Below are 27,283 nucleotides of genomic sequence, written 5' to 3' on the forward strand. Positions count from 1 at the left end.
AATTGAGTAGAGCGCACCCTTTTTTTTTCCCCCCAGCTGTTTCTCTAGTGAAAACCCTTTCATTACTTTGATACTAGTAAATTAAACAATATTAGGAAGTGTTTGGGCATCTGCATTATGATTATCCCTAAGGTAAAACTGTGAAAATTGTCTCTGATGGGATTTTGCCCCAATCCAGCCATTGGTTTGCTGAACAGCCCCGCTAGGCATGGCTGAGCAATTAGCATGGACCAGGCACTGTTTTTTACAGGCAGTTTAGCTACATCCACCTTGATTTGAATAGGAGATTTCCAATAGTACAGATGAAAGCTATAATGTCTCGATTGCATTTGATTTACTGTACAGCAGCAGCTTTCCATTCCAGAGAATCCTGTGTTCATATAGAAGCTCCACCACATGGTGTTGGTGTCCTGAACTGATGCAAGGCATTTCTGTGTGTGTCTTTTCAATGAGAAGAAACTCTTTGATCCTTGATGACATCACTGAAAACTATAAAGAAGAGCTGGGTATCAAAATGCTGCAAAATTATGCAGTACAAAACATGGTACTGACTTATAGCACTTATATTACAGTAACATTTTTCAGTACATTCAGCAGTGTAATGAAACCATAAGGTTAGAGCTCTTTTAGGGGGTACGCGTTGCCAGTGTGCTGCCAAAAACCATCTGCAAAAGTTGCTTTCCACTGAAGGACATTTCTCCCAAGTGTTTATTTCTCATTATCACGAATTTCATTATTTCTGATGGGAACTGAGATCGTCTCAGAAGGCAAACAATTCTGCTGTCAAATACCATTGATCTGACTAGTGCACAGATTTGTTTTTCTGTCAGCTAAGAAAGGGCTACCTTGTGCATCAGGGATCAACTGCATAAGTGAAGAAGTAAGGGATACATTATTAGAAAAAAACACATTTAGGTATTTTCTAATTGGCAGTATGCAAAATGTCCTAGTGGTTTACAGCAATATACATGTTGCTGATCTGCCAGGCCAGCCCTCATCCCAGACTGCCCATAATTAACTGCCTATGTACCATTATACACCCTACATTAACCTGGCGGTTAAAAAATCAGCCAGCGGGGTGGTCACTGATGGTGGGCTGCCCAGCCAGAGCTCCTTGCTGCCCCCAGCAGAGCAGGGCCAGGAAGCCGGGCAGGAGCATGGGCTGGGGAAGATGGGAAGGGCAGCGGGTAAAGGCTTTAGCTACCAGTCTGTGGGAGGAGTGGTGAGAAGATGGGGGGAGGCACAAATTTGGTGTTCTTTTCTGTCAGTTCTCGGATTTGGTACTCCGTCTCACACAGAGCTGTTGCTACAGTACGGGTCACTGGTACCGAAGGAAACTGTACGTGAGAGCCCTGAACTAAGGCGTGCCCAGGGGGACAGGGCCCTGTGCAGAAAGTTCTCCTTCTTCTCTTTCTTCCTCACTGCACACCCTTCTAACCTCTTTCAAGTTTTGTTGGGGTTTTTTTTTTGCTACTTGCAATTTGTATTTTGTTTCATGGTCAAGGTTGTTTAACTCCGGTACAGCTCACAGGTATTGTATCTTCTTATACCTTTTTTTGCAGAATTGAAAACTTGGTCCCCATAAGGGTGTTTTTTCCAAGTGTAAATGCTTAATCACATCAGATGTCACTCTTCAGCATTTCCTCAGCAAACCAAGCACATTCAGTGCTTTAAGCCTCAGATTGTTAAAGCTTACTCACAGCCTCCAGACCTCAGGAGTGGACATGATGAACTTGTAGTAGTGTTATCAATTCCATACATTGACACCAAATTAATTTATTTTTTTTTTTAATTCTACTTTTACATCTCAGGGGCACACATTATTTTCTCTTGCCAGAGCATTAACCTGAAAGGTCTGTTGAGAATCACTGATGATTCCTTTATGTCTTTTTTTCTCTCCTCAATCACAGCTTTTCACAATTCTCTTATGATGTGTATATCATCTGCACAATTTATTTCCAAAAACATTGCCTTATATTTGGCTGCATTAAAATAGTTTTATTGGATTTGTCAGTCTACTATGGCATCTATTATTAATTTTGCCTCAATTCAGGTATGAAGACTTCAGTGAAAAATGAGTTCTTTTGTTATGTCTATGTAATTTCGTGTACATATATATATACACACGTACGTAAAAAAACATACACACTCACACACATACTCTTCCCTGTTCTTTTAGCTATTTGGTAACCTCTGCTTAATTGTTTACAAAGTGTTGATTCTCATTAATATTCATTTAAATATGATGGGTTTCATTCTTTTTATTAGTTACTATTTAATGCTGCGTGCTTGGTGATTCTCATGTGCCTTTTTCATCTGGATGTTACATAAAGTTAAGAATGCTGTAACATCTCGTTTGTCCAGTCTGAGAGTTTTCTAAAACATACTTTCTCTAGCAGCAGAATGCTTCAAACTCAGCAGGGCATTAAAAATAACAGCTCAAGATTTGTGGAACCTTGACATGACGTCAAATAGCCAAGATGTTTTTGTTACTCAGTCATAAGGCTCACTTGAACACTAAATGTCCCAGACGGTAGGGCTGTGTGACCTCTTAATATCGGCACTCATGAAGAATGTTTCATTTAACTTCTTCAGATCATTTACTTTCCTGATTTGTGACAGACTAATGGAAATTTGGAGATTAATTCAGAAGCGTACTCATTTGCTTGAGTGAATATGAACTTGGATGAAAACAGTTCAAGAGTATCTCATTAGATTTAAAATGTGTTTTTCAATTAACAAAATGTGTTTATAATGTAGGATGTGTCTAGTGAACAATCCATCTAATGAGCTGGTGGCCATCTTGAGAGATTCTTTTATTACTTGATTTACTGAGTAGAAAACTAATTTTTCACTGTCTGTTTGTTTCTCTTTCATCTTTCCCCAAACTGTTTGACAATTCCACCTCTGAAACGATTTCTTACTGTGTTAGTATCCACCACTGCCTTTATCTTTGAATTAATCAAAAAATTAATTGAAAATGAAATAATAAATTTGGAAAGTCAGCGCCACGCTTGGGAAAATGCAACCTACCAAGCAATTCACAAAAGTAGACCAACAGAAAACATTTAACTGTGAGGAGGAATTCAAACGCTGCTACTCCAAGTTGTTGGAACATTTGTGCCCACAGGAGGGCTTCCATATCACAGTGTTGACAGGTGTAATGCCTAATTTTGGGAAAGTTATCCAGCTTAGAAAAACCCAGGCTTTCTGGACAGTGTGGAGAGAGAATAAGGCTCTTCAGAATGGGACGTGCCGATGCTGTCATACTGAGACACCTGATCCAGCTTGTAAGAAGAACTGAGAACACACAACTACCATATAACATACTTCATGGTATAGCATTTGCACTGCTCACTTCAAGGCAGAGCGTCTCTCCAGCCATGATTTTCTGCTCCTTTTATAGGTGTCCATGTCCTTTTCTTGAGCACTTTGACTACACCACCTCTTTTCTTTCTTTCAAATGATGGGTACAAAATGAAAACGTGTTGCCACTGCTTGGATTTTCACGGTAACTTGGTGTTGGGAGGCAGGAGGTGAAAGACGTTAGTCCAGTTCTTACTGCTACCAAAGAGCTTTTGATGTGAGAGATACATGTGTCACGGTTCCCACCATGGTTCCGACTATAGAAATATTTAGACAATATTCCACTCATTCAAAGCACTGCAGAAGGAGGACAGGAACAATTGCCATCTGTGGACACTTTTGAGTATGGCAATGACTCACTCTACTGTCACCTCTCAATTTTTCTTCTCGAATCTTAAATCCTCTTGTGGATTTGTCACTAACCATGCTGAGAGCCTCATTCACAGCAGGCAGAATACTAAAATTGGTCTGCCATAATTGTATTATGTGCTTATTGTTTTTATTTTCCTAAATCAATTCCTGTTTTCTGCTAAGTTAAAAAAAGATCATGCTTGTTATCTTGCTAGTATTCGGTCAGCTTTATGGCTACATGGCATCTGATGTATCTACCTTCCATCCTTAAATCCAAGACATAAACTTCATTATATGATACCACTGTGGTCTCTGCAAAAAGGGCACACATTCTAACAAGGCAGAAATCTCACCATTAAGCTTGCCATTAAAATGGTCTGTCTGAAAGATATTGAGTTTGGTCTGAAATCAGTGCTTTATCAAGATGAAAGATTTATTTTCTGTCTCATTTTAAAAAGAAAAGTGTTTGTGATTCAAGCCACTGAATTTCAGACCTTCTATAGACCTTAAAAATTGTTCATCTGTTCCACATTCTTCCACATAAATCATAATTTGCTCTTTAGTTAAGGCAAAGTTTTCAAACAGTGATATACAGGGTCGGCATGAATTCAGACACAAGAAATTGAGTGGACTCTACTCTGCAGCTAAATTTACCTTTACAGAGTCTTGTTCTGGATTTATTAAAAAGTATAATAAACCACAGCATATTTAAAAAAATTCTTAGGAATATTTCCTGTAACTTGAGTTTTATATGTTTTTTGCTTGCATGAGATACAATGTCAGCTGGGTTTAAATCAACATTTTAACAAGACAATGTTATGGTCTGTAGATTTATTCAGTTAATGTTCATTGAATTTTAGTAATCCCAGTTATTTACATGTTGTACTCCACACGTTTCTGAGAAAAATAATTTATCTGAGAACATGATTTCAGCATCATACACTAAAACTAGTATGTAATGACCAAATCCTGTTGAGCTTACTCCAAAGCAAACCATTAGCCTAAGGAAAGGTAAGAATATCAGCCTGGGACAACCTTTCTTCTTCAGGATGAGTCCGTAACTAATCTGCAAAAGCAGATATGTTATTTTAGAGAGCAACCACGGCATTTGGAAAACTGGTCACATAGTCATCCAGATAAACAGTTTATTTAGCCACAGATCATCAAACTCTTCCAGATCAGCAAGCTGCTTGTTCCTTTTTCAAACCTACTTGTTGCAGGAGTAAAGGTACAAAGCTCTTCTTTTCCTTCCTTGCTTATAGTACTTACTGGTAATCTGGATGCTATTAGTTACTATGAACAGCCATTTAGTTATTTACCGACCTACTTCAGTTTATTTCCTGATCTTTTTAGCTATTTATCAGTCATGTGACAACAATTTAATCACAGAGCCTGAGGACAATTAAATAATCTCCCCTCCCCAAGTCTATTATTCACTGTGTTGTAAAAAGACTGAAATATTATCTGAACTATTTATTTACTATAGAACTATTTGTCCACTATATGTACATATATTTTTTCACTTATAATTTATCCTTTAACTTAAGACAGCTATATATAGCAGTTAAACCGAGCTTCAAGTCTAAACATAAACCATAGAAATTAGTCCTAAGAACCATTTAGCTTTGTATTTTGCATTTGACAAAAAGCAACAGCTATTGCTGAGAGAAGCCTGTAAAAGAAGAACAATAAAAATTCCAGTCATAATCTATTTGTGATTGAGGGAGTTTCTGATGCAAATCTTGACTCTTTTAGGCCTTGATATATTTTTATTCCACAAAATTGTCAAAACATTTCTTTGAACTCATATAAACTTATTTTGCCACAGCATCTTGACACAAGCTGTTCCCCTGTCTATGTATTCTCTAAATAATTGCCTTCTTTTGTTTGTTTTCAATCTGCCACCTACTTGACCCTTCATTCTGTACTGGAATAGGCAGTAAATGATCATTACCTATTCACTTTCTTCATCCCATTTCTGGCTTCAGAGCCCTCTGCAAGGTCTTCACTAACTAAAGAGAATAACAGGAAAAAATGTTTCTAATGAAATAGAATTAATTTTAGAAAAAAAACTAAGTACTTAAAATGACTAGAAGTCACAATATTGATGAAACCTAGAAAAATTGATCTCTCCTTGTAAACTACTTTTCTTTCACATTTTCTTGCATTTTTTTGACTTGGTGACATTTTGCTGAACTAACTAGAATGAGACTAATTGCTGTTGTTTGTATGATATTAAGCTGGAATTTCAGCGAAATTACTTCTGTTGGAGCATTGTACAGCTATATGCACTTTTTACCTCTCCTTTTGCAAAAGACTGTTCTTGGAATTTTAATAGCCAGAAGAGTTCAGAGACTAATTTTTCTATTATAGATTAGACTTCCATATTAACAGTGTCCTTCATGTCATGCTAGAGCCTGAGATTGCCACTAAATATTACAAAACAGTGTAATCTGCTATCAAAAATAGCTCCCGCAGCTGCACAGATTTATCTTGAAGGTCTCTCATTCTAATCCAATAGTTGTAAGAACTGATGGTACCTCAGAGAGGCCGGTAGGGCTGCAGGCTGTTAGAGTGCAAACGTAAGAGTTGTTCTGACGTTATAGAAGTGTGTCTGTTCCTTGTATCAAACATCAGTTGCAATTGCATAATATTTTAAGTATGGGCTAATATTTCTGAATACAATAGTAGGTCTGCAGAAATTCATATGTGTGAATAATCAGGAATTCTATTGCTTTAGGGTATTTCCTTGAACAGAATTTATCTTTTATCAACAACTCAGAGATTTACTTTATAGGTCTTTAACTTTTAAGAACATGGATACAGTGCTGTTCTTCATGTGTAGATTCAAATCTTGGGAATATAACAAATTGAATGAGTCTAAAACTTACTATTAATATGTTAAGGTTCACTGCTGCTTTTCTTAAGAGTGGTGTTTAGCTTAAGGACTGTTTTATACTTGACTTGTACTCCGTGTTTAGACAGTCATCGATGCGTGCAGTTTCACTGCTGGGCAGAGAGGTCTGACATCCTTTTGGCAGAAAGTATAGCTGAAGACCGGCAGCTAACAGAAGACCCAGAACAAAGGGGATACATTCAGCAAGATATTCATCCAAATTATCTACACTGGTGTGTAGGCAATATATGAATCCTGGATTCAAAAAATTAAGGTTGTTCTCGAGCCACTAAACTTTGCCCTCTTCTCTTTCAGCAGATTTCAATAACAGGCTTCTGAATGGGCTGCAGTAAGACAGGGAATACAACGGTGCCTGTCCGTATCTGTCCAGTGTAACTTCCCACACCTTCTAACTAAAACTGTGTGGGGAGTTAAACATTTATAGTCTTAAATTAAACTCAGGAAAACACGCAATAGATGCTGCCATTCAAATTTTTCATCACAGAATAATTTACTGCAGGTAACCATTCAAAGTCTACTGTTGACAAATGCTTCAACTGCAACCAATGAGCAAAGGCTGAGATCCTCATTTAAACAAATCTTGATGTAGGTAAGCTCTTTTTGAACTAAATGGGGAAGCTTTGATTTTTGACTGTGCAATTGCAAAGAAAATCAGACGTGTTTTTCACCTTAAGAAAGCCCCTCAACTCTCAGAAATGAAACCTGTGATACTTGCAAAGTATATGAAAGGATACAGGTGAAAGCTCCTTATTCTCTTAGGTGTTTGGGGTGGATGTGCTATTCTCAATGCTATGTGACATGGAAGAAGTCGATCTTTTCTTATGTAAGGAAACAAACATAAAAAATTTCCAATTTGGAATGGGCTTGAAGAGGTATTGCAAGTTTGACTTCTTGTCTGCCATCTTAAAGCCCCCACCCAAGAAGCATAACCTACTTTTCCAGGAGAGGTCCATTTCCTTTTACTCACTGCTTACTTTTCACCAATGTCGACTCACTTTTGCAGGGAAGAGGGTATGGATGCTATTCCTGAACTGAAGTTTGCTACAATAACAACCTTGATTCTTTCCTCCAGTCAATTCATATGGTCGTAGGTTTTCTTTCACCACCCTCTACCACAGGCACCAGCTCCAGGGTGCTCCCTGCTACCCAACCCCTACTTTACTTATCACCCATAGCAGAGATCAAAACACTGATCTTTGGCTCCACCTTGTGATCTCCCTGTCAAGAATAACAGAAATGAAATTAAGGAACCCTCAGTCCCGATTCCAGCTCTGATTTTGATCTCTCTGCCTAAATAGGAAATGGAAAAAAAACAGCCAGTTAGACTCTTTAGGTCAAAATACTGACTTTAGAAGAAGCAATAGCATAACTAAAAAAGTTAAAAAGTGCAACTAAATAAAAACAGGGAGGCTCAGAAGTGTGAAATAAATTTTCCAAGAGAAAAAAAACAAAATAAAAAACACTGCAAGGAAGTTGGTGGACAATCTGGGGGTTATCACCTGAGTTTAAGAAGGCCGTTTTGGTAAAACACCAATGCTGGAACACATGAAATAGGACACATAGTTGCCTTCTTTGCCAACTACATTGACTAAGAGAACTAGTGAAAAGAGTACCCAGATTTTACTTTACTGTATAACATGGCCATATTTTTTCTTTTTCAGTCTGAAATTTTGTCCTCCACATTTCCATGAAAACAACTTTGATATCAGAACTGACTACATAGGTAGCTCTTGGTTCCTAGCAGGACAAAAATAAACAAATCAAGCATTAACGTCAGTTTCTGCTTTGTGTGAACATGCTGCAGCCAAGAAGATTTTGAAATCATTTGCACTTTTAAAGCTTGAGCGAGTACCAGTGCATAAAGCTGATAGCATAAGCCAGGCCCCTGGAAAGTACTTCACTTTCAGATTTCAGAACAGTTACTGCCATCGATAAAGTACAGAACTATGGAAGATAATCTCCTCAACAGACAAAAGGTCAGACGATAAAACTTTTGCTTGTCATTTTCCAGAAAAAATTCATCATATTAACTCATGAAATATAAAAAGAAGGGGTGTTTTCACCCTGCATTTCTATGGGCAATATTGCTTCCTTGAATTTGTAGTTGATTTATTAATTATTAATTTTCTTACATTGATGCAATATAGAACAAAAAACATTTTAAATCTTTCAATCTCCAATCAACATACTGCATGTGAAAACTGTTACCTCTTTGATAGTTTATAGATTTGTACTGCTGTAATAACTGCCAGAACACCAGTGCACTGAAATGGAGAATGTAGATCCCATTTGCTATGTGAGCATATTCATTGTGCTGCTTTGATACCACAGTTACACATGGATAGAAGTATAGAGGGGTCTGATCGATGTTATTATTAGTTTGACCAGTTTCACTATGTTATGTGAAGTGACTAATGTTAGTGCACAGGGAAGTTCAAAACGCATGATAAAATATCGCTGAATTTCTAATATGTAGGCTGTGTCGCTAATATTGTCCAAATATATTATGTTTTAAAATAAAGTGATGCATCTCCTTGTGCTGGAAGTTTCTCAAAATGGAAAAAAAGTAATAAGGAAGGAAAAAAAAAAAGAAAATGAATTGCAGTTATTTCTAAAAATTAGTATTTTGAACTTCAAAAACATAGTTAAACATGTGGCTACAAATCTAATTTAAAAGTAAAATTTACCCTATGTGGGAAATTATTTATAGCATGGCTTATAATTAGAAGATGAAGGTATGTATTTTGTCAACAATTATCTCTTCTTTCTCTTAGATGAAAGTGTTCATTATTTTGGGAATTTCAGCAGCTATAGCCTTCACAGCTGTTTTCTTTTCTTTCCTTCAGATAGGCAAAGATATCCTCTTTGGTAAGTAACAGAAAAAAACCCATGTTATTTTCTTTGTCGGTGATTATTGTTAAGCTGAAAATACACTGGCACTGCAGACAGTTTAGCAATGGCAGTTTAGCTTAATCTCTTTTTATGTGCAAAATAGACTATCTGACTTCTGTGAGAATTATTCCATGGATGTTTTCTTTTAAAATGCAGCTTCATAAATTGAAAAAGGAAAACTTTGTATGTGTAATGTGTCTCAATTATGTATTCTTTGACTAGGGGTGATTTTACTGCCTTAGTGACATTCATATGTCAGATGACATGTTTACAAGCATGACTGCTAGATTTCTCTCCCAAACTGCCAATCACTACATTCAGTCATCCTGGGCTAGAGTCAGTTGCCATAAGATGTCCCCCCTGGCACCCTGCTGCTGGCCCACGTGGGTGCACGTGTCCTGTGGGTCCGTTCTCTGCTGGCACCTGCAGATACCAGGGAGATTTTCAAGTCCCTCAGATTGCAGCAGTGTCTACGTTCAAACAATATGATCTTGCCATTTTAAACATCAGAGCTATTTTATGTGCATCTGTTCAATCTAAGTCAGTTAGATCTAATAGAGGAGAAATATAGCAGATACTAGACTGAATTTTAAGAGACTTCTGCAGAGGCTGATTTTACATTCAAACAGGGCAGAGATGATGAAGAAATAGGATTTCAGTCTTTACATTCGCTTAATTAATTATGTAGCTGTAGATCTGATTCAGAAGGGAAAGTCCTTAGGAAAGTTTTCTCTTGAAGCTAGTGTAGAATCACAGAGAAAATAAAATTGTATATAAAATAAAGTAAACGATAAAAAACCTGAACCAAACCCCAAGCCATTACTTCAGATGGGAAATCTTTTTTGGACCATCACTGGGAAACAGGGGATCTGTTTTATTTTCCACAGAGGATCCTCTGCTTGGAGCTTCCATATCAATTGTTTGGAAAAACATGGTCTAAAATGAGTTTATATTGGATGTTAGTTAATGTAAAATGAATTCTATGTGGACTGTAAATAAATGGAATAGATAGACTGTATCTGATCTTTTTTATAGTAAGTATCCTTTGGTGCCATGGGAGCAATACAAAATAATGTTTATTACTGCAAGAACCACATTTTTTAAAACACCACATTGGTACCAAAATCATACTTCTCAGTAGAAAAGGAAGGGAGACAATGGAATTCAGGTATAGCAGGGGCATCTTCTCTTCTAGATCAGAATCTGAATCAATACCACATGATGAGCAATTCTTTGAGCATACTATATTTCTCAGAGGTAGACTCCCTAAATGTAATTAAAAATCATGCAATATTAAATTCTAATAGAATTAGATCTTGTGTGGCCTATAAAGATCTTTAAATGCTTTTTTAAATAGACTCAAAACCATTTGCAGATGAAACAGAAATCTGAATGATAACATTAAATGGATCATCGGATATTTTATCATATATAGGTGAAAAAGAAATAACTACTGTTATACTTAAGGCTGAGAAGATCTTCAGTCGAGTGAAGTAGAATTTTGCCTAGGAAAGATTACTCCTCCTCACACATTATCTTCCCTTTAGATGAGTATCCTATTCAAAAACAGATCACAGAAATAGCACAACGTGGACTAAAGTTAAAATATGTCACCGAAAATTACAGTGTACATAAATGATGAGCAATTGTACACAAATGATTGTTAGCAAACTATTATTATTCACAATTCATTTTCTAAGAAAAAATGGGTGATCTCACAAAATATAGATGGGAATTAGACCACTGGATTTTAAATATAACTGAATCATTTAATATAAAGCTAGATCTACACTAAAGAGGAATAATTTATGTTCCATAATAGCACTACGCAAAATAGCAGAGCTGAAGTATTATCAGGTTCAAAGTCTTTCCATCAAACATAGGTGGAGAGATGATAACAGGGCTTTCATGCATCGGTCAGATCCCAGAAGGTCCTAAAGTTTCTTAATTTATGCCTGAATACAGACTTGAATTCTTCATATGGCTCAGACTACCTGTGAGGGAAGCTCAGATTTGTCCTGTCACTTCAAGGACAGTGTAATGCAAAACACGTATGAAGCCAAAGGAGCATAATCGCATACAGATAATACAATGTGTTTCAGATGGACCTGTCAGGTTTGGTACTGTGTAATGTGCACAACTGGATTTATACTGGAAGAAACAGAAGAAAAGTCAAGATCTCCATGCTTTATAAATTAGGGAAGGGTTGATTTATTGCCCCTATGTTATCTTTCAGAAAGGCCAGAAGCCACATTAGTTTCAGGAACACTAAAATATGGAGATCCTTTTAATGAGGAAAAATTACAAACCTGTATATTTTGTAGATGTAAATATTTGAATAAATATATTATTGAATAATGTATTAATCTTCCTTTCTTTTTATTTTTTTCCTGTTGAGAAGAAACGGAAGGTAACTGCATTACTGAGGCTATCCAGAAGGGCTTAAATCTGGTGGATTATGCTGCACATTATACACTGAAAAGGTAAAAAAAAATAGTGAAGGATTTATTCAGCAAAAAGCTTTCATAAGAGAGAAATTTGAGATCAACCAGCTTCTTTGAGAAAACATATGATGATAGATTATGTTTATGATCATCTGAACAAACATAACCTTGTGCATTATCACTGAATAAGTTGCTCTCTTAAAATGTGAGAAAAATAAGAAATATGAAAGTAAACAGGAATGTTTTTCTGATCTAAGGAGCACACCACATTCCATTAACATGTGGCTCCAAAAAATTGTAATGTTATGGACGTTATATATTTTTGAACTTTAATTACGTTTTTCCAGAGCAAAGTGAGATGGGAACAATTCCTACAGCATCAATGTTAAAACCCTACTGCCTTAAAAGGGACTGTTGAAGTGAATTTCACGTTTCCCCTTCCATGTGAAACAGATGTAATGAAAGGATAAGGGAAAGGAAATAAAACATTTGTCTTGAACCGTGGGTCGTGAACAACTTGGGGAAAGCTCCTTTGTGTTTGAGTTATGCCACGAGAGTGATCCCTTTTGAGGAATGATGAAAGCACCTGAGGATGACTAGCCATGAGTATAAAAAATTCGACCATTTTCTGTGTAGCTCTGACTACATTTCTGTGCTGCACAAAATTAATTTCTCTCCGGTATTCGGAACACATCAGCCAAGATTTACAGGGTGCAATCACCACATTTTTGCTTAGACTTTCCTAAAGGACTTATCTCTGTATTTTGAAAATGAGTTGCCATTTGCAGTGCTCCAGGCGAGATGACTCTTTATATGGACAGAACCTGTCAAGAACTGTGACTGCATAGTACGTAGAGGCTTGAGGTCACTTTCATTTTGTAGTAGTAGCACTCCGGTGACAATCCTGAGGCATTCAAATTTAAAAACATAGATCTCAACCTTTCAGTGGCTCAGCTGCCTCGTGTATCAAATGGAGACACCGATGTTTAAGTCTTTCATAGGATATTGTGGCAATTATTTGGTCAATATTTGCCCAATGTCTTAAAGATGATAAATGCTAAAAGATAAATGCTTAAAGATAATTGCTGGAATTCTATTCGGATAAAACTGAGACCAGTTGCTCACCCTAGGTAAATCACCAGACTGTTAAGCTTTCTTCAAATTATTGTATATGTTGATATACAGATTATATATATATCATATAGATGATTGGGTTCCCTTTAAAAGCCTTTATAAGAACTGCAGTCACAGCATGGCTGGGGTTGAAAGGGACCTCTGGTGGTCATCTGGTCATTTCTCTTCTACTCCACTCTCATCCCTTACTCTACCATTCTCTTCGCTCTCCTTTCTTCCCTTTCCCCTTTTCTTCCATCTTTTAACAGCAGCAGTTGAAAATTAGATCAGTGATTTAAAGCTGTGGAGTATTTGATCTAATAGACATTGTTGTTAACCATAGGATCTTTCTTAGGCTAGTAACAGGACTCAGAATTGGTCATGTCTTTTGCTTAATTTTGGGGTTAACCCTGTAAGCAGCCAAAGGCTTTCAGCAGATCGTCGAAAGATGTGCGTTAGTACCACCACTGAGGCACAGGCTTTTCTGGTTTGTGGAATGAGAGCCGCAAGTGTCTGACACCTGCATTAGGAGTCTGAGTCTCAGACAGTTGTCAGTTGCTCTTATGTTAACTGGAATAAAATACTTGGTCTTTCAATTTACAGATGATCATTACCAGAAGTGCAAATTGTATTTCTATTTTGTGCTTTTATATAATTCAGTTCATTGTGGCCCAATTAAGTGGGGCAGTGAGAATTATAAATCTCATTAAGAGACTTCTTCCTATTTTAATGGAGGCTTGTAAATGCACTCTACACCTGCCTCTTAGACATTAGTCCTTGGCCATTTGCAAAGTAGAGAACTGAACTATTGTCTAATGTGATCATTATATTGAGGAGAGAATGTATTTGAATTCTTAATTCAATAGTTTTGCGTTTTCATGTCAGTTTAAAGCTGCTAAGGCTTCTTTCTTTTATAACTTTCAGAATACTGTATACCTGAATTAAGCTTTGGTCAGCGCAAAAGCTAAAAACAAGAAAGGAATGCATGTGACTACATATTTAAGCTTCTGGAAGTTATGGAAGTCATCATACTGTGAAAACTTATTTTATTTTGGCTTAAAAGTAATTGAAGGAAACTACAGTGCAATAGTATGAGCTCAGTGCTGTCTTTGGGACTGAAAAGCCAGTTCTGAGATGAAAAGGCAGCTCCTTTTTTGGGTTAGAATGGGAAAACTCAGTTGTTCCATGTACAATAGTCCAACCTGATGTTTGCTGAATTCATGATCTAGGGCTCTGTACTGCACACTGAGTCAAAACAACTGAGTTCCTCCTGAGACCCCAGTTTGATTTGAATTGTGATTAAAACTGATAACTACATTGCTTCACCTCAGCTGTTTAATATCATCACTTAAAATCTTGCGTTGCTCTTTACACTTTAACTTCTGGAGCAATTGACCAGCGATGCACTAAACATATTGGCTGAAATTTTTTTATTATTCTATTTTTTAAAGCATATCAGGATTTTCTAGGAAAATGCTACTGCTTCAGAATTAATTCCCAGGTTTTAAGGTCACATGGGTCCCAGTGTCATCCTCATAGTTTGCTGTTCTCTTCATGATTTTCTCCCCTTGGCAAGTGCTTCTCATGACTGTTTGCTAGTACCTGCCTGCTGTTCCAATTAGGGTTTGTTAGTCTTTAAGATTAGGTGTTCATGCTTTGTCATTAAAATATAAACATTCATAATAGTATTAACATAGCATAGATGGAACACAATGGCATCACCATTAAAATGTGCTATTTGTATTACAGTGGCAATGCTAATGGGAATCTAGGCAGTTTGGATAGGACTCTCAGAGCCATGTGTCACCTGTGAGGTTATGACACTTACCCAGTGGTATGTGCAAATATATTGCTAATTTACTACCAGGTGCATTACAACATAAGTTTTGAAAGCGGTAGTTGGCTTGCAAGAGGAAAATCTACTTCCAGTAAATCTTCTTATAATAACAACCAGTACAAATTATAAAACTTGTACTAGCTTTAACTAGTGAGGCTCAGCACTGCTGGGAGGGCTTCCAATTCTGGATGTACGTTCCTTTTTATATTCTGCTTAGTCTCTGTTTTTTCTGGGTTCTACATTGGAGGAGAAACTCAAGATAATTCCAGAATGGGCAAGCTGTGCAAAGTGATAGTCTCTTAGGCCTATGTTTCACACAGCTGCTGATCATATATTTCTTCTGTTAGAACCTGGAAACTAACTCAAAAAGACTGCTGAACTAGCTACATATAAGACAGATGTGAATTATGGTGGTTTGTCAGGTGGGATTTCTTCCCTTGTGCTTGATATTTGGTTTGAGTGAGTTTTCGATAAGAAGTATTTTCAGACTCCTCTTTAGACTTACTCTAACAGACTGAAGGTAGGTACAATTCTAACATAAACACAAAAGGTTTTCTCAGCCTAACTAAAGAAAGAAATGAATGAAATTACTTAGTATGATTTAACATATATTTTAGCTGAAGGCACGGCGTTCTTAACAGATTAAAAAGTATAGATGGCAACCCTAAAAAAAGTTCAAGCCTTAACAGCAGATTAAAGATATTTCTTATTATCTTCATTTTGGTAAAATGAATTTTATTTAGTGTATGTTTGAACTAATTCATTTCATGTTTTTAAATTGTAAACCTCACAATGTAAGATTATTCTATTGGCTCCTACCTATGCCAACTCAAAAGGACCCTCTACAGAAGGGACGATCTATGGAATCATCTCTATGCATAGGGAAGTGGAAAATAATTTTCAGTGTTCCATTTAGGAAGTTATAGTTGCAGAAATGCACTAGGCATGATCAGTTAGTCAATGCCGCTCTGGTCTTAAAGCAGACTGGCCATGTACGTACACATTAGAGGAAAGAAAAAATTATATTCTTTATCATTTTATAACTTTGTCACTTTATATTCTGCACCATGTCACTGCTTTGAGAGACCTCCTGAATGGTGGCAAATATCTAAGGCATTAATTCTGGTTAGAAATCTCTAAACAAGGTATTCTATAAATATATTAATTTAAGGCAGAAATAAATCTCAGAGACTCAAAATACCTGAGGCTGAAAGAAGAAGTGTGGCTCATACTCTGAAGAATTTATTTTATTTTATTTTTAATTATGATCTGTGATGAGACTCAGTAACTGAGAGTCTGGCAAACATGAAGAACCTTCTGTCTAAACACCATGGTCTGCACTAGGACTTATATTATTAAACAAATATGAAGACATTTTATATCTGATCTCATCTTCCTGACAATTATACTATCACAGGTTATTCTAGTAGCTTTATGGGGCTATTTCAGCATTGCAAAATATCAAGACAGTTTGTAACTTACACACTGAGAAAACCAGCATCTTCTTCCAGAATCAGAGCTCAGCCTCAGGAGTGTGGGTAAGAACCAGAAGGGACTAGCATGTGTATATTGAGTAAGGGGGAGGGGGATGGGACAGGATGGGACATGACAGGACACACAGGAAATGTGGCAAACTAGAACCTGCTGTGATAATCTTACAATAACTGCTAGATTAGACAAAAGATAGAAGAGAAAATATCTCAAAATGGAACATATCGCGCCATTAAGGGTGGTGGTTTTTTAGTTAGGGTTTCTTTTTTAGGGGCTTGGTGGCATATTTTTGATTATTAGCTCCTAGCTAATTTGTACAAATGTTGTTGTTTAACTCATTTGTACAAACACATTTCCCTGTTCATTTAATTTTTTTTTTAAATGATGCATTACTGATACTATTCTCATGCAGATATTAAATATGAAATCCATGTACCTGGCATTTAGTTATATCATCTTTCTTTTCTTTTTGACTGGAACACAGTTCAGGTCTTTTAATTCTCCAGATTATTAGTCAAATTCCTGATTGGCTATGGAAAATCTGAAAAACACAATCCTGAGCAGCAAGATAGCTCTTTTTCATAGTTGCAGTTCTTGAGCTCTGCTCTTGAAAGGAAAGGAGTAGTTTCTGTATAAAGAATAAATGAGCAGGCTAAGGCTGCCTTGGATCAATTAAAGACAAATTTAGTATATAGAAAAAACACTGGAGTTGTATTTTCTCTCTTAATGCTCTTTATGTAAGCACGTTTCTAATTTTAAAAACAGAAATTTAACTGTTTTCTTTGCTGAAATCAAAACTGCTGTTTCCATTTTAAACTTGTCTTGTGCTTTAAACAAACCTAAGTGAATATGACAGCACAATGTTTTCATGAAAATTGCATGTCCAATTAAATCTGTGCTGCAGAGAAGCCCTCAGGGATGTCTGCAACCTATGACCATGTCTGGAAATGGAGTAGACTGGAGTGTTTTTTTTCTAAACTGTAGAAGTCAGTTTAGGACTTGGGACTTCCAGCTGAAAAGGAAGGTCTCCCTGATGAACTTTTCTTAAGGCTTCTCTGCCAATAAAAGGACAGTGGTAAGATGACCCATGCTGAGTAAAAAATAAATCTTGCAATGAATCACAGAACAGTTGCTAGAGGTCTGGAGACCATCTAGGCCAGTGCTGTGCTTAGAGCAAGGTCAGCTAGAGCAGGTTGCTCAGCACACTGTCCATTTGGGCTTTGAATGTATCCAAAGATGGAGACTCCACAACCTTTCTGGGCAGCCTGTTGCAGTGTCTGAGTACCCTCACAGTAAAAAGGATTTTTCTTGTGTTTAAGTGTTTAACTTTATGTTATAGAAGTTATGTCGTCAGACCTGAGTTCCTTAAAGTTAGAGATAAGGCCAGGCTGTAAACTAGCATATATATCGCCGTATAACTGCCTAACGAAGCCCTACTAAACTAATTGCTGAAATTCCATATATAACTAGTCACTTCAAGGCAGGTGCTTGGACAGTCTTTGAGAGGAGACATGTCTCTATGATCAACAGCAGACGGCCAGTTCCTTGACTAGGTTCTAAGGCATTTGTGAATCCACCTGCAACGAATGCGATGGTCTTTGATATTAAATGTTGCATAAAAGCAAATGCTACTCAGAGAGTCCTATATTGTGACTATCCTGCACAAGGTCTTCCCAGACACTTTGTGCTGCAGGTTCTGTCCATCCCTACAGTTTCTGTCATCCTGAAGGCTTCTCACAAGCTCAGCCCTGTTGTGTGTGTCCTATGGAAGGGCACTTTTCCTTTCTTTCCAGAATTTTCCTTGTAGAACAATGTCACAAAGTAGTCTTCCTCTCTGCTTTCCCAGCATACACTTCAATCAAAATATACATTAAACTCAGAACATGTCCAACATAGACAGATACAGCTATGAATAAGTTCTAAAAGGTTATACATTTAAAAAAAAACCAAACCTTCTGTATTTTGTCTCAATTTTAGAAATATCCAGGGAAGGGGAATAGCAACTCCTGCCTTGCTGCTGGCTTTCTCAAAATTTCCTGAACAAGAGAGTCAAGATATTTCCCAAGCAGCTGAACGAATGGAAATGTCAATTCAAGTGCTGAAACAAAAAGTTTGCCAGAAGCACAAACGTTCATTGCATCCAACTGGTAAATATAGTATATTGACATTGGCAAAAACCCCTGTTGATTTCCTGAATGTTGTCTTTTAGATTAAAGTTAGGTTAGCTTCACTTTTATTTTACCTGCGGCAGGAGTACACATCTGGTCCGCACCCTGGGGCCAAGATGCCCTCTCTTCTGTTCTTAAAAGCACCTCGTATAGTCACCAGTTTACATTTTTCCTTGCTGGAGTGTGGGCTGTGTTCCTATAGTTGAGGAAAGCACCACTTTGCTATTGGCATCCTGTGAACTCATATCTATATGTTTGTATTGCCTATAAATCAGCTTGCATATCCACAGTGTTGCAAGCTTCTTGTTTGTAGTGAAATATCTACCTTCCCCAGCACTCTGGGTTTAGTGCTTCTGGGGCCTATAGTCTGCAGACAAAATAATATAATTTCTATCACTCTGTGGTACTGGCATTTTGAAATACACTTCAAATACACGTGGCCTTGGGCAACCTGGTCTAGTGGGAGGTGTCCCTGTCCATGGCAGGGGCGTTGGAACTCAGTGATCTTCAAGGTCCTTTCCAACCTAAACCATTCTATGATTCTATGATTTATTTCCATTTTGTTTCTATTTTAACTGGGTTTATATGTAAGATGTAGAAAGAGATATAATCCAGAAAATTCAATGATGTATAATTCTCTAAGTAAAGTAAATTTCTTGTTGCTGTTAATTCAAGATGAATTTCAAGGTAACTGGTGTCTGGAAAACTCAAAAATTCAGAAACATTGACTTTTTTCTCCCCCGTAGTTTGATTAGAACAGCATGAACTGGAGAATTATAAGCTGTGTTCTCTGTCTTAGTATTATAACTTGACAATGTTTTTCAAGATATGGCAGCATTAGAGTGTTGTAAACAAACATAAGGGTCCACTGTTTTGTCTTTTTTTTTTTCCTTGAGGAAACATCTGGCTTGCTAAACTTATGGGACATTTTTAGAACTCAAAATATATCTATATGTGTGTGTGCATATATTTATATATACACAAACGCTCACAAGTATTTTTCTACTGGTGCAGTTCCAAAAGAAATTGAATTTCTAAACTGTAGAACAAGTGCAGAAGGCTCTTCTTAATTCTCAAAACTGAAACAACTTTAATGGAAGATGAATAGACACTGTGCAGTCTGTGTGCCATGACAAAGAGTAGTTTTACATGAAGCAAAGAACAATTTAATTGGCTTTAAAGAAAACAAGTGAATCAATACCTAGGCAACACAAATAACTGGGGAACTGGGCTCTGAGCATAACTTTGAACCTGAACAAAGATGGAAATACAGCTCTGTCCACAGTTTTGACATGAGTAGCTAGTACATAATGATGAGGTTGTGTAGCTGGTCTAACAGCCCATTTTCCCTCTGTTCTCACCCTTACCTTGCACAGGTTCTAGCTGCTCAGCAGAACAATTTTTGAGCTGATTTGGCTCTTGAATCTTTGTTTGTTTGTTTTTCTAGCTTTTTTTTTTTTTTTTTGGCTTGATTAATGGACTAAAGCAGCTTAATTCAGGGTTGGATGGGCAGAACACATGGGTGGTAGGACTGGGTGACTTGCAGTAGCCAGTGGAGAGACAGGGGAAAGATTTAGGTGCTGCCTCTACCATTTTCTTTCAGCATGTGATGGTTACAGTCAGTCTGAATGGCAGGAGTTCTCTGAGTTCAGGAAGGATATTGATCCTCTTTCATGTGCACCTCTACCTCCAATCTGCCATACATGTGTTCACATACATGCATGGGTGAGAGAGGGAGACAACTTTCTGGAGCTTACAGAACAATGTGACTTGGTCCCTCGTCAGCAGAACACTGACTGGGACAGCCATCTGGGATCATATTATAAAGATATTAATAACATGCTGTTGATCGGTATACAGCTGCCCGATTTTCCCTAGCTTCCAAATTCCAGCTAATAATCCTGAGCCTCTTCCACTCCACACTTAATTATATAGTCAGCTTTATTTTTTTAAATGACTGCACCTTTCCAGTCCCACATTGTTCCTCCTTGCTATATACTTCTGTTCTTGAATGGCATTTTTACACCTTTGTAGGAAGCACAGGGACCAGACAGGCAATGCGCCTACAGTGCAGGGAAAGAAGGAAGCAGAGAGCAGATTAAAGAAGGAGAAAAAGGAGCAGTTCAACCCCAGTTCTCAGCTATGGCTGGACTATTTCCTTCTCATTCTCCACGCATGAGATAACAAAACCAGCTCCCTTTCACCCTCTGTCTCCTCTAAATCCCTGAGACTATCTCCTGCAGCACTTCTTACTAAATGCTTTTTCCTGGGAAGAAGAGAGGGGATGCTGTAGTTGTAGCTGACAATAATGCCCTTTTTCCTGTAGCAGCTGTCGAGCAATAGAGCAAATTGCTTGTTTGGGTTCTTCCTTTCAGATCTTTTATCAGCTGACCTGCTCACTATGATTGCTAACATTTCTGGATGTCTGCCTTCTATGTTGCCACCAAAATGTCCAAACAATTGCTTAGCTAATAAATATCGACTCATCACTGGCGCCTGCAATAACAGGTATGTATGATAAGAATTATGCCCCAAAAATACTTCTTTCTTATTCTTTAAACACAAGGAGGTCTGTTTACTTTTTCCTAGAAAAACTAGGGGTGTCACCTCAATCAGCTAACTTTGGCATCAACGTGTTTCTAAATGAGGGACCTGTGAAAGTTTCCAGGGGAAGGACCTCTTCATCTAAACTTTGGTACACTAATTTTTGTGGCTATGAAAGCTTCTAATTTTATGTAAGGAACTTTAAATTCAGGGAGGACTGATTCAGTATATGCCTTTTTCTATAGAAATTGAACAGACTAATTCTAATCCAGCATTCATTTTTGATTGCATGGGTTAAAATGACATTGAGCAGGAAAATACAATTACTTCATAAGTAGCAATAAAAAAATCAAGTCAATTCTCATTTTTGTATTTTCCCACAACCTTAACATTTAGCAACCATGCACCTAAAAATTCTGCGTGATATATTTATTTTTATATATCTATATATCTAAATATATGATTATTGGCTATCTAAATAACTATTATATACTACTGTTATCTACTTCTTCCCCAAAACATGGCAATTATTTCCTGCAAAACCCAACGTAACAGATGTAACTGTATTTTTAGAATCCCAATGCAATGAGGATGCAAAACTGAGAATGAGACTCCTTTTGAGTACAACAGTAAATGTTATTTATACTCAGCAACCTTCAGATACATAGGTGTTAAGGTCACAAACTGAAAGGCAGACTGTAGCGTTACAAGTGAAGGGCTACAGCGCTGTAAATGGAAAGCCATTGGCGTTGCACAGGTTAAGGCACTCTGCAATGTGGTGAATGAACAGCAGTAAAATTCTGCAGTTTTACTATTCAATCAGTCTGATTTTATGAGACAAATCTGTTTTGCTGCATCACAAGTCATTTGCAAGGAACATGCCTGATAGACTCTTCGTTGAAAGGACACAACCTCATATGCATCGATGTTATAAATCTGACTGTGTGGATATCCACAATTTCCCCCAGGCACTTGCAGGGTTTCTTGGAATCTGAGCTAACGGCCAGTATAACATTTGCACTGACAACTCCATCAGGGCTTGAACACGTTGGCCAAGATTCATGCAGCTGAATGTAGGGACATGGCTGAAGCTCTTAATTTGCAGGCATGGCTGCTGTAGTCTTTCTCTCCAGAGACAGAGATAAATATATTCTGCTGTAGATAAGGCAAAACATCTTTTTCTCTTTGGTGGCTCTGGTTAATACTAGGATGTGTTTAGGCAATTCAGTCTCTTTTCTTACCCTGGGTGGGGTAAATATGGTCCATTGAGTCTGCTTAGTCTTTAGTCGCTGTGTTCTACTTTGTATAGTTTTATGCTTGCATCAAATCAGTGTACAAACCCATCATTCATATTTGGTGGTATTTTAGACTCTTCATTCTACACATCTGTAAAAGGTGCAAGGCAGCAAAAAAAACCCCACCAAAACCAAAGACTATGAAAACAGAGAGTCATATCTTAACTTTTCTAACTCTTTGTGAGCCCCTTGAAATACCTCAGGCTTTACTGAAATACATCAGCTTAAAAAGTCCTTTATACTATAACCTGAACAATATATTCTATGATATAAGCCAGCTTCAAAGACTTCAAACATTACATGACATACTAGTCTATACTTTTCCTTGCTACAGAGATGCCACTTTCAGATGGAAAATATATTGGGACCTATGTTGGATTTGTAATTTTAGTCACCCAGTAGGAATGTGCAGCTGTGCTGTAGGTCAATAAATGCTGCATTTCATAGTTGAAATTTAAAAACAAAATCACAGTGGAATTCATTGTTTACCTATAAGAAAAATCTATCTAAATCTATTACAAAGTGAGCAAGGATTTTCTTTACAGAAGCATTACTTAATCAGTCCACGTATTTGGGGCAAATCAGATAGATTACAAAGTATTTATTCCACAGCACTGGGAATACTTTGGGTTAGTGTGAACTTCCTTGAACACAGGAGTAACAGAATAGCATAAACATGGTCTTCTATGAAGAATATCAGCATGACATCAGACATTCCCAGCAGTGCCATTATCCACATTTACTAGTAACAGATATCAACAGATTTTACTTTTCTTTCTGCCTGAAGGTATATGCATGGATAATAAGCAAAATAAATTTACAACATTGTTTTTTAATGAATAATAAGGGAGGCAAGACATGTCCAAATAGCTATTCTTTCCCCATTTTTTATGCCAACTAACTAGCATTGATATGTGCAGTTTTTAGTGTAGTACAGTAAGAAGGATTCAAAGGTGAAGAAATTACAGGTACTAAAGGAATGGAATCTCACAGTGCAGTTAACCTCACCTAATATTAGCTTTCCAAGGTAGTTATATGCCTACTGCAAGGCTGAAGCTTTAGCTGCTCCTAATAGGATGGGATGGCATGATGGCACCCAGGAGTTGTCTGTCTCTCTGGCTTGATGGGAAAGTGCTTAGATGACCAGATTATATTTTTATGCCTAATATTTGGGCAGCTAGGAGGAATTTTACCTGCAGCATTTCTATTTCATTGCTGTGTCATTAGCCATTTCATCAGGTAAGGACCTGGTGCTTAGAATTATAGAATAGTTTTGGTTGGAAGGGACCTTTAAAGGTGACCTAGTCCAACCCCCCCTGCAATGAACAGGGACATCTTCAATTAGATCAGGTTGCTCAGAGCCCCATCCAACCTGATCTTGAAAGTTTCCAGGGATGGGGCATCTACCACCTCTCTGGGGAACATGTTTCAGTGCCTTACCATCATCATTGTAAAACATTTCTTCCTTATATCTAGTCTAAATTTATATGCTTTTAATTCAAAGTCATTACCCATTGTCCCCCTAAAATGTTTGTCCCCATCTTTCCTTTAGACTCCCTTTAAGTACTGAAAGGCCACAATAAGGTCTTCCCAGAGCCTTCTCTTCTCCAGGCTGAACAACCCCAACTCTCTCAGCCTGTCTTCACAGGAGAGGTGTTCCATCCCTCTGATCATCTTTGTGGCCCTCCTCTGGACTCGCTTCATGAGGTCCATGTCTTTCCTATGTTGGGGGCTCCAGAGCTGGACACAGTACTCCAGGTAGGGTCTCAGCAGAGTAGAGTAGAGTAGAGTAGAGTAGAGTAGAGTAGAGTAGAGAATCACCTCTCTCAACCCACTGGCCATGCTGCTTTTGATGCAGCCCAGGATACTGTTGGCTTTCTGGGCTGCAAGTACACATTGTTGGCTCATGTTGAGCTTTTCATCCACCAGTATCCCCAAGTCATTCTCGGAAGGGCTGCCATCGATAGTCTGAATAGCTTAGTCTGAAGCCCCAATACTGTCAGTTAGGGGTATGAATATGGCTCACCTTGTGGAAAGAATGAGCAGTCCTGACTGAATCCATTGACTATGAGAAGGAATTGAGATGTTTCCTTTTGGATAGCTGCTTCACCTCAATGCAAACTAAGGGTTCAGCTTAGTAGTGATGTAAAACATAACAAAATCCAATAATTAAATTGCCACATGGTGTTCATTCACATCATTCATTCTACCTGAAACTAGACAGGACATTAAAATGACATTCAAAAGACATAAACCTGGATAGTGAACTGCATCTTAAAACTCTAGGTTCCTTCTAAGGGAGCCAAAACAAAATCCAAATTGTGTAATTCCACTATTTCACAAATGAATGAAAAGTCCCACTTCCCATAAACAGAATGTATAGCAATCAAGTTTGACTACTCTATAAAGCTGTATGGTACCAAAATCTCATTATTTCATCTGCCCTGGATAAAAAATCTTTTCAACTCAATCAAGATTTCAAGACATTAACATGTTTAATGCAATAATAAAAAGGCATGTGAGAAAGGTTTTACTAAAGTAGCATTCCAGTGATCTGCTAAAATATAAAAGCAATCAGGAGAAAAATCACTGGTTAAGCGGTTAAATTAACATTACATTATTTTTAATTGAGTGAAATAGCACTACACTATGTGCAGTATTTTATGCAATTTCAATAAAGGCAAATCAACTGTAACTAATTTGAATGCTTTATTAAAGCATACTTCAACCTTCAAGTGTGAATTATTGTGGATAATTAAGTGTATTACTGTACCATATAGCTTGGCAAATTGAGCCACTTCACTGTGCCTGAGATCAATGAAGTATTAATAAAATAATTGTTCCCTCTTTAGTGTCCCACTAGACATGTAAATATATGTTTTAACACCTTGTAGTTCTACTAACTGTCTGGGAATATTTCTAGTTCCTTCTGGCTTACTTTACAATTTTGGTCAACTGGGTACATTGCAAAAATTTTCTTTCTTCTTTTTAATTTCTATGTATTTGGCAATTAAGAAATATATTGAGCAGGCCATGTAAAAAAACCAACCAATCAACCAACCAAAAAAACCCGAAAATATTGTCTTAGGAAAAATGCATTAGAAATGCTCATGACAGAAGGAAAATTAATCGAGTCAAGCCCAGGACTCACTGACAATACTAATAAAAAAAAATATCACCAGGAGTCATTTACTGGCCCTCAAATCGACTGTGACCTGACTCTTGCCACCCTTTTAATCTTAGACTTTTGTCTTTCTTACTTCTCTTCCCTTTTCCAAGCAGGCTGTCTGTCTGCAGGATGGCAAATTGGCATGCCATGCACTGATCCCAAGGTGTTCTCAGCCAAGCTTCACTCACAGAAATGCCAGGTGGTGTGAGCCAAAAACACATGGCAGGTAGTGTTAGCAGCTTAAAATCATAATTAAATGCATAGCAGTGCTTGGGCTTGTGCATAGGCCCTCCCAAAGCTCTACACAAGTAATTAGTATAGATGCAAACAGAGGGAGCATTGCCACTGAATTCATCAACTTCAGCTGTCATTCCCCTTTCCTCAGTCTTTCTCCTTGGGTCTTGCTAAATGACTACTTCTGTATGTCTAGTATCCATTTTTGTTTTAAGCTTTCTTCATCTTTATTCTTGGGCTACTTTATATTTTCCTAAATCTTGATTTCCTAGATAATGCTCTAAACAAATATCTTTTAAAAAATGCCAGCAAAAGAACTTAGGAGTATATCTGACTTTATGGGGAACGAGGACCCTATCGGGAAATCACGACTGAGGCAAGTATTTCAAAGAAGACAAATTTACACTATAAACATAAGTCAAGTAGTAATGTTTCATTAGTAATTTAATTTTTCCTTTTGAGTCAAACTGATGCCAGCATACATGAAGGACCAATATTTGATGCCATTTCAAAGATCTATACATGAACATCTTATTACAATGAATATTGCCCCGTGACTGATGATTTTTCAATATTCAGAATTATACAGAGATGTGGGTGTGGTTTTTGGGGGTTCTTTTGTTGTTTTTTTTTGTTGTTGTTTTGCTGCTGCTGTTCTTTTTGGGGGTTTGTTTTTTCTTTTCCCAGGGAACATCCTAGATGGGGAGCATCCAACACTGCCTTGGCTAGGTGGCTTCCACCAGCCTATGAAGATGGACTAAGCCAGCCTCGAGGATGGGATCCCAGTGTCCAATACAATGGAGTCCAGCTACCTTTGGTTAGAAAGCACACCACAAGATCACTTGAAACAGACTGGGCTATAACCATACGTGCCACCATAGACCTCCATTTGCATTAGTAACTGAAAAAGCAAAAGAAGCAGTTGCGCTCAGTTAAGGAGCCGCCAACTTTGTTGAAGCATCAGTTCAGTCAGCCAAATAGCGAGAGGTCCCCTGAATCAGGGCTGGGGTAAGCCCAAAGAGCAGTGCAGGGGGACACTGACTGCAGGGGGGTAGCTCTGCCAAAAAGGACCATGGTGGAGAGCAGGCAGGGCTTGAGCCAGCCACGTGCCTGCCCTGGCTTGCACCAGGTGCAGGGCAACCAGCAGACCCAGGGTGGTGATTGCTCAGCCTAGAGAAAAGGTGGTGCAGGGTGGACATAATCACAGCCCTCCCATGCTGAAGAGGCTGTTATGGAGAAGAGGGAGGTCTTCACAAGGGTGCACACTGACACGGCAAGAGGCAATGGTCACAAGTTGCTCCAGGGGAAATATGGTCTTGATACAAGAAAAAAAACCCCACATGTTGTGAGAACAATTAAATGTCAGAATAGGCTGCCTAGACAACTGCTGGAATATCCCTCATGGGAAATGCCCAAGATCTGTCTTGATGGGGCTCTGAATAACCTAATCCCCACTTTCAAT

General features: G+C 37.7%; 1 protein-coding gene across 1 annotated transcript in view; it reads left to right on the forward strand.

Moving 5' to 3' along the window:
- The first annotated feature begins 1,024 nt into the window (after positions 1–1,024).
- The window catches only part of TPO (thyroid peroxidase), a 67,522-nt gene continuing 41,263 nt past the window's right edge, over positions 1,025–27,283 (forward strand). The window contains exons 1-5 of the mRNA XM_009887928.1: positions 1,025–1,187; positions 11,925–12,009; positions 18,389–18,558; positions 20,955–21,087; positions 26,509–26,638. Coding sequence (XP_009886230.1) covers positions 1,025–1,187; positions 11,925–12,009; positions 18,389–18,558; positions 20,955–21,087; positions 26,509–26,638 — 681 coding nt within the window. The remainder of the gene's footprint in view (positions 1,188–11,924; positions 12,010–18,388; positions 18,559–20,954; positions 21,088–26,508; positions 26,639–27,283) is intronic.

This window comes from Charadrius vociferus, unplaced genomic scaffold (assembly GCF_000708025.1).
Source record: "Charadrius vociferus isolate BGI_N301 unplaced genomic scaffold, ASM70802v2 scaffold156, whole genome shotgun sequence".
NCBI classification, from domain to species: Eukaryota; Metazoa; Chordata; class Aves; order Charadriiformes; family Charadriidae; genus Charadrius; species Charadrius vociferus.